The sequence below is a fragment of the Phytophthora parasitica genome, assembly GCF_000247585.1.
Source record: "Phytophthora parasitica INRA-310 unplaced genomic scaffold supercont2.2, whole genome shotgun sequence".
Classification (NCBI taxonomy): Eukaryota; Oomycota; class Peronosporomycetes; order Peronosporales; family Peronosporaceae; genus Phytophthora; species Phytophthora nicotianae.
Window position 1 is genome coordinate 489,483 of NW_008648988.1, and position 6,938 is coordinate 496,420.

The 6,938-nt window shown below is 51.8% G+C and overlaps 5 protein-coding genes across 7 annotated transcripts in view; 3 read left to right on the forward strand and 2 right to left on the reverse strand.

The window, feature by feature from the left end:
• Positions 1–142: 142 nt before the first annotated feature.
• On the reverse strand, positions 143–1,121 carry PPTG_02201 (hypothetical protein; the record flags this gene model as incomplete). Its single annotated transcript, XM_008893220.1, has 3 exons — positions 143–585; positions 663–802; positions 868–1,121. The coding sequence occupies 3 exons, from the start codon at positions 1,119–1,121 to the stop codon at positions 143–145; spliced, it is 837 nt and encodes a 278-aa protein (XP_008891468.1).
• Positions 1,122–1,176: 55 nt separating this feature from the next.
• PPTG_02202 lies at positions 1,177–2,953 on the reverse strand. 2 transcript variants are annotated; one of them, XM_008893221.1, is made up of 4 exons: positions 2,673–2,953; positions 1,987–2,577; positions 1,634–1,919; positions 1,177–1,566 (listed from the first exon to the last, which is right to left on the reverse strand). In XM_008893221.1, the coding sequence occupies exons 1-4, from the start codon at positions 2,897–2,899 to the stop codon at positions 1,330–1,332; spliced, it is 1,341 nt and encodes a 446-aa protein (XP_008891469.1). In that variant the 5' UTR covers positions 2,900–2,953; the 3' UTR covers positions 1,177–1,329. The 2 variants fall into 2 exon arrangements, with proteins under 2 accessions (XP_008891469.1, XP_008891470.1); XM_008893222.1 differs by having other exon boundaries at positions 1,177–1,919.
• Positions 2,954–3,012: 59 nt separating this feature from the next.
• Positions 3,013–3,820, forward strand: PPTG_02203. Of its 2 annotated transcripts, XM_008893223.1 has the most exons (5): positions 3,013–3,064; positions 3,136–3,234; positions 3,306–3,375; positions 3,464–3,551; positions 3,615–3,820. In XM_008893223.1, the coding sequence occupies exons 1-5, from the start codon at positions 3,055–3,057 to the stop codon at positions 3,702–3,704; spliced, it is 357 nt and encodes a 118-aa protein (XP_008891471.1). In that variant the 5' UTR covers positions 3,013–3,054; the 3' UTR covers positions 3,705–3,820. The 2 variants fall into 2 exon arrangements, with proteins under 2 accessions (XP_008891471.1, XP_008891472.1); XM_008893224.1 differs by having other exon boundaries at positions 3,464–3,820.
• A 1,334-nt stretch (positions 3,821–5,154) lies between these two features.
• PPTG_20896 (hypothetical protein) lies at positions 5,155–5,259 on the forward strand (the record flags this gene model as incomplete). The annotated part of the gene is made up of 1 exon (XM_008894323.1): positions 5,155–5,259. One exon carries the CDS (start codon positions 5,155–5,157, stop codon positions 5,257–5,259), a length of 105 nt encoding a protein of 34 aa, XP_008892571.1.
• Positions 5,260–6,309: 1,050 nt separating this feature from the next.
• The window catches only part of PPTG_02204 (hypothetical protein), a gene marked incomplete at both ends in the record, with an annotated part of 3,035 nt that continues 2,406 nt past the window's right edge, over positions 6,310–6,938 (forward strand). Inside the window, one exon of the mRNA XM_008893225.1 lies at positions 6,310–6,918. Within this exon, the coding sequence (XP_008891473.1) occupies positions 6,310–6,918 (609 nt within the window). The remainder of the gene's footprint in view (positions 6,919–6,938) is intronic.

Genomic DNA, 6,938 nt, shown 5'->3' on the forward strand with positions numbered 1-6,938 from the left:
AGGCAGTTGACTTCAGCCGAGTGAGCCAATACGGTCGCCGCTGGCTTGTCGTAGCTCTCAGACCGCATATCCCAGCTTCACCATTCAGATCAAGATAGGCAGTTAGATCGGCATCGGTAATGTTGCAATCCATTCCAGGAACTTACATGAGCAGCTTCTTGTCATCACCGACCGAGCCGATGATCTTCGGGTGATGCCAGTGCCATGCCACATCCTCAATGACGTCGCTGTGGCCAGTGTACTTGTGCAGAGGCTCGACTGTTGTGCCAGCCTTGGTAATATCCCATTCGCAAATGATCGCGTCGTTGGAACCGGAAATGAGGTGGTGCGTTTGGTGCGGGTCCCAACAGAGGCCGTAGCCTTCCTTACCGTGGCCCAGTAGTCGGTGTGTCGGTTCAATACTTTCTCCAGCATCAGTTTTGATCTTCGAAATGTCGAACACGTGCACTTCAGCGCTAGGGGTCTTGGTCGCCACAAAGAGGTTATCGGACGGCATGCAACGCGCTCGGTTCACCTCGCCTTGGTGGCTAAAACTAAGCGAGGTCTTCATCTTGCGCTCAACGGCATTATTGTAGTCACCCAACTCTGATCAGCCATAAGATATCAACAAATACCGTCAACGGAAACGAAACAACGAAATGGAAGCACTCTTTCTTCTCTACCTTGGGTGTCTTCATTCAGCTTGCACGCGTCGTCTAAGGGCAGCCACACTTTCGCCTTCATCACCTTGTTTTGCTCCGCTCCCGACGTATTTGTGCCCAGTAGGAGCTCATACTCGCAGAAATCTGACGTGTTGTTAGTTCTGTCAGGGCATCAGCAACAGATTAAACTCAACTCCCCATGCAAACAATTTCGCATTAGACGCACGGCGCAGAGAGCCACTGGACAGTCAGTGAGGGCCAATCAAGCGAGTGGGTTATCACGAGGTCATATAAGAACGGCGTGTTTTTCTTCCAGGTCCGGTACTCCTCGCTCTCAAGTCTCATATCCGGCTCGACTTCCTCGTCCTCGGCAGCGTCACCCGCATCGCCGGTGAGGTCCTGAACCTCCTCCATAGGAGAAGGGTCCGTGTGCTCAGCAGCGTCAGACATTTCGGCCGCAGAGCTGGGAGAGCGCGACATGGTACTCAAAAATGCTCCAGTAACGGCGTTTCGTTGGCTGATAAAGACTACGATTGGCAATTTTGAGGGGAACTCCAGGATGCAATTGTTTGCCGCTCTAGTATTGCTTTTTTGTCTTTGCAAACGCGGGTGAACAAACTTTTGGGTCTAGTACATTCAAATTAGACTAACCTCATCATTGCACCAAATAGAGTTGGCAATAATTGGCTTATTCGAGGTCTTCGTCGGCAACTTCCGCTTGTTCGGTCTCCTCGTCTTCCTCGTTGTAAATGTTCTCCGCCATCTGCCAGATCTGCAGGACGTTGTCCTCGGCCACCGAGGCCACCACCCACGCGTCGTTCGGGTTCCACGAAAAGTCGGAAATCTTGGAAGTGTGGCCGCCGTGAATGAACAGCAGCTCCGGAGGTCCGTCCTCGGCGTCTTCGGGCGATTGTTCGTCACCAATCTGTTTAAAACACACATTACACAAATCAATAATCCTGGCCACGGATGATCAAGTAGCTACAGCGTACCTTGCTGAGGTCCCACACGTGTAGACGGCGGTCAGCAGAGCAGGAGCCCAGGATAGTCTCGTTGTGAGGAGACCACTGGATCTGGTACACTTCATCGTTGTGGCCTTCAAACGAGTGCAGTTTCGCCTTCATGTTACGCATATCCCAAAGGTTCACGTGCTTGTCTGCTGAACCAGTAGCTACCAAATACTCGCTAAACGGACTGAAGGCCAAGCAGTTGACCTCAGCAGTGTGGGCATACACAGTCGTTGCCGGCTTGTCGTAACTCTCCGAGCGCATATCCCAGCTGCAATTGACAGCAAACACATCAGTAACTACCCTTATCAACTCTCATCATTCGCCAATCAACTTACATGAGAAGCTTCTTGTCATCACCGACGGAACCGAAGATCTTCGTGTGGTGCATGTGCCATGCCACGTCCTCAATGACATCACTGTGCCCGCTATACTTGTGCAGCGGCTGTACCGACTTGCCAGCGTTGCGGAGGTCCCACTCGCAGATGATGGCATCGTCTGAGCCGGAGATCAGGTGGAAAGGTTGGTGCGGGTCCCAGCAGAGACCGTAGCCCTCCTTGGTGTGACCAAGAAGGCGGAAGTCCGGGTTGCAGCCGGAGTTCTCCTCTGGCTGAGATGGCCGCTTCGAGATATCGAACACGTGCACCTCCGCATGGGGAGTCTTGGTGGCCACAATTAGCTCATCCGACGGCATGTACCGCGCACGGTTCACCTCGCCGTCGTGGTTGATGCGGATCTTGATATCTACCTTGCCCGAGACGCCACCAAAGCCGCCGAGCTCCTGGCTTTCCTCATCGTACTTGCGGGCGTCAATCTCCGTGTCCTCCAGAGGCAGACGGACCTCTGCTACCATCAAGTGGTTCTGCTCTGCTCCAGACGTGTGCGTGCCGAGAAGCAACTTGTGCACAGAGAAATCGTCGCCAGCCGAGCTGCAATAACATCATAAACCCGTTAATTATCGGCCAAAATTGGTCGTAACATCACAGAAATATTGCAAATAGCTAGAAGCCTTATTGCCACTTACGTGTGGGAGTTGGGTAGCCACTGCACACTGAGCGAAGGCCACTCAAGTGCGTGCGTCATCACTAAGTCGTACAGGAACGGCGTGTTCTTCTTCCAGATCTTGTACTCCTCATTGATAAGCTTCTCCTGGAGCGCCGCATCATTGGCGGCCACAGCGTCGACTGCGGTGGCAGGAACGGCAGCTGCGGGCGCCGGTGTGGTCTCAGCGTGCTCGTTAGCGTCAGCCATCTCGATAAGGCGGGAAGAGATCGAAAATGGCGGGCTATTTGGCTGGTGTGTTTTTGAGGACGTCAATGGGAGGATATCATTGGCTGATATTGATACGTCACTAATGGGTCACTCTTCACTTTGACACGCTGGACTCAGATCCGATTCGGCCCAAGATGAAGCGGAGTGGGTGTGCTTGATACAGAACGGAGGCGGTGGACGTTTGGTGATCGTGTGTGTGTGTGTTGTGGGTTAAGATGTGCAATTGATTGTGGCGGGATCACTACTTTTGTTGGCGCTCGTGGGAGTCATTGTGGCATCGGCGGCGTATTCGTCGCCATGGGGCCTCTTTGTCCGTACGTTGCGATGCTTGTGCCTACATATATGATGGAATATTGGTCTCTGATTACATTGTGGTCGTTGCTAGTTTTCCCGTATGTGTTGCTGCCGATGACAGCGGCGATCTTCTCGACTTTGTCGGGAGGGGACGACCTCAGGTAGTAGACCAGCAACACTGACGCAGTGGTTTTTTTTTTCTCTCTCTTCCTTAGCACCGCGTATTCCGTTGTCTTTTCATTTACTTAGTGCCTGGGCAGGCTTTGGCTGCTTCTTTGAGGCTTTCTTTTGGGTCACCGCGTTCGCCATCCCCTCTATTTTGTATCGAGTCGAGGCGGTACGATAGTTTATCTTGTCTTTGTTGTTCGTGCAACCAGTGGAGTTGATCAAGTATAAACAGATTAACGGGTCTCAGCTCGGCTGGCTGATCGCCTCTGACGCACTTGTCTTTGCGTCCTTTATGATTTTGGCGCTGATCAACGGAAACTAAGGACCTATGGTGAAGTTTAATAGTTAATAGTTCCTTAATCACTGTAGCAAAGGGAATGATTTATGAACGATATTCAAGCGATCTGGCTGCACTATTTGCACTCAGTGATGCGGCCATTTCATAACGATGTTGATCTTAGTTCTCACATATGATGTAGGTTTTGGTGGGGTGCATCGTTGATAACAAGTACCCGACAACGAATCATTGTTAACGACAGATCACGCTTGTCCACTGCAAGAGTATCTCTCCTGGTGTCTGTGCCGCTAAGCAACAGATTCGGTCGGATGCTTTGAAGTGATTTCGTGTCGAAGCTGTTGAACCACATGAATAGCAACTCTTTGCTTTTGCTACCTCTCGGGATTCTATTTCGTCAGGTAGAGTTTGAAGCGGGGATTCTTTCGCACCAACCCATTAATCGCCTCAAGGGAGTCGACCGCTTAATAACTCAGACTAAATTGGCGCAGCAGTCGATGTTATGGCTGGCAGGCTGGCAAGGTTCTGTGCCTCCACCTCGACATTCTCTCGCAAATTGCAACGAAATTGCAATAGGGAAGTTGAAGTCGTTAAGCCAATCAACCGCAACGGCATATCCTTGAAGCAAACACAGTGTGAATGTTCACCACTGCCATCTTTGAAGACATTCCCAGCCTTGTCAAGTGATGAGGCGGAGTTTTTTTCTTTCATGTCTTAGGTAATAGTTTTTATTCTTGATTCCAGTAATGAGTCTCGTTGGTGCTTGCCACGTTGGCATTGCAGAATGTAATGAGTCTCTTTGGGGTTGAGATTGTCATAGTGTACCGATGTAGTCGCAACTCCGCCTTACCGAGATGGTCAACACTCGATTGTGGTCCTGAACGAGCTACGAACGTTTCCAATAAGTGAGTCGCTCGCCGCATAACTTTGACGAAAGAAATAACTTCAAGGATGTGTCTGATTGGTTGGACGGCTTCAACTTCGGTGACCAATCGCTGGAGCAGGCATTACCGAAAAACCCAACCACGTTATCGGGGAAGACAAGATTCTGGGCCATTGTGGACACCATTAGATCTCAAGTTGAGGCATAACCTTTTGTTACTAACAATTACAGCAGCTTTTCGTTCGTTTTTGCTGGCTGTGCTGTAGATATAGCAGCGGCGGATTCCAGCTTGTCAGAGCCGTTCATTGCCATGGCAGTCGCTATATATGGGGGGGTCTTAATTGGTGATAGCATTCGCATTACCGCTCGCCCCTGCCAGCTCGTGGTAGCACATTTCTGTGCGTCGTTATGGTTTGATGAAACGCCGCCAACCCATTTTGCTAATCAGCGAAGTGAAGCGAAAATTTTGCTGGGAAGAAGATGGCGACCGTAACGGAGCTTCTTTCGAGACTGGCCTGATGTCGTGCTGCAGGCTGCACTTTGCACTCGGGTAGGCGTACTACGAGGCAACATCGCAGTGAACTGCTTTGTAGCATGGCCAAGCAAGCAAGACGGATCTGGCCGGCAGGGTTCTGCCCGCTTCAACACAAGAAGAGGCACCAAGCAGTCAATGCAAACCCACCATTTGGGTGCGAGTAGACAGGCCGACTGGATATGGTGTTCATGGTGTGAGCCTTCTGGTAATGAACCACCAGCTGAAGGCAGATTTGACTTGCCTGGCTAAACCGCAATGCAGTAGGCTTGCCACGATTAGCTTGTGCATTGCGCTATAGCGCCATATAAGCTGACCAAGCCGTTACCGATGCGCTGTGCTTTGAGCGCGTGGTTTACTGTAAGACCAGTTGCAGCTGTGGGGCATATCAGGCCGCGGGCAATGCTGAAAGGATGCACCAATGAATGTGCCTGATTCGAGGCGTCATGAACGGCCCTGAAAAAAAATCTACTTCGAAGTAGCTTTTGTTGAGGCTGACAAAGGATGTATCAATACTTGTTTGGCCTTCACCATAGTCTTCATGTAGTGAAGTATCTTTGACATTGATGCTGGTGCTCTGCAGCTGAACAAGCAGCTATTTAGCTGGATTGACAAGCAGGTAGGTTGTATTTGCCATCATCACAATGGTCACATGGGTAGCACAGGAGTTCCAAGACAAGCATTCCAGCTGCGAAATTGAACTCCAAAATAATGTATCATTGCGCGGTGGACGAGAAAGAAAAATCTAAAACGGCAAGAAGCAGTGTGTGGGTAATTTCTTGTCTTAAAAAAGAAAGGGTAACAACACGTTCCGCAGTTGAGGCGGGGAGGGATCAAGCTCAACCTCGTTTCAACCTAATAATCCTGGCGAGTTGGTTGTGAATGGCAAGTACGTGATCAACCCCACGCCAAGTTGCCCCGCAGAGCACCATCGTTTGACACTGCTTGTTGTAGATTTTTTTTTTATACGGAGCAGTTGTGTGAGTCGCGGCGTTGTTTAGAGTGTCTGGTCGTAAAAGATGATGGTGGTGAAGAAGATCCGCGGTGGCCTTTCGCGTCGTCCTTTCACACACACTGACCTCGTCGGACTCACCGATCCAGCTGCTTGCGGCGGAAGTGCCAGCAGGCCTTTCATTCCTGAAAACGCCTCGGAAGCAGCAGAGCATCCATCCAACCAACTAGCCAGCCAGCTCCTCTCCCAAGATCCAGCCCCAATTATGAGCATGTCGGACGTGAGCACGGTCAATATCACCGTAGGCGCCGCCGGCAAGGTCGGCGAGGGCGTCAACTCGTACTACGTATACAAGGTCTCGTCCGGTGCAGACGTGGTAGTAGAGCGCCGCTACTCGGACTTCCTGTGGCTCCACCACCAGCTGTCCAAGCAGTGCGCGGGCTACGTGATCCCGCCGCTGCCGGCCAAGGTCGTGGGTCTGCTGCAAGGGTCCGAGTTCCTCGAACACCGCCGCGCTGGCCTTGAGCGTTTCCTACGCAAGGTCGTCCACCACGACGAGCTGAGGAACTCTAACTTCTTCCGCAGCTTCCTCGAGTGCTCCATCGTGGAGCTGACGGCGCTCAAGGCCGAGGCGCAGCGCTCCAACTCTCTCGACGCCACGTCCATGGCCTCGGTAGTGCAGCGCACGCAGCAGCTCAACAACTGGTGGGGCAAGACGTACCAGCGCATGGTGGAGAACGACACACTCAACCTCTTCGGGCCGCGCAACAAGGAGGACGGCGAGAACAGCGGCATCATCGAGGACCCCGAGTTCACCAAGGTCGCCAAGTACGTGGCCAAGCTGCACGCGCAGATCCAGTCGCTTAAGAGCAAGGTGCGCGCCGCCAGCCAACA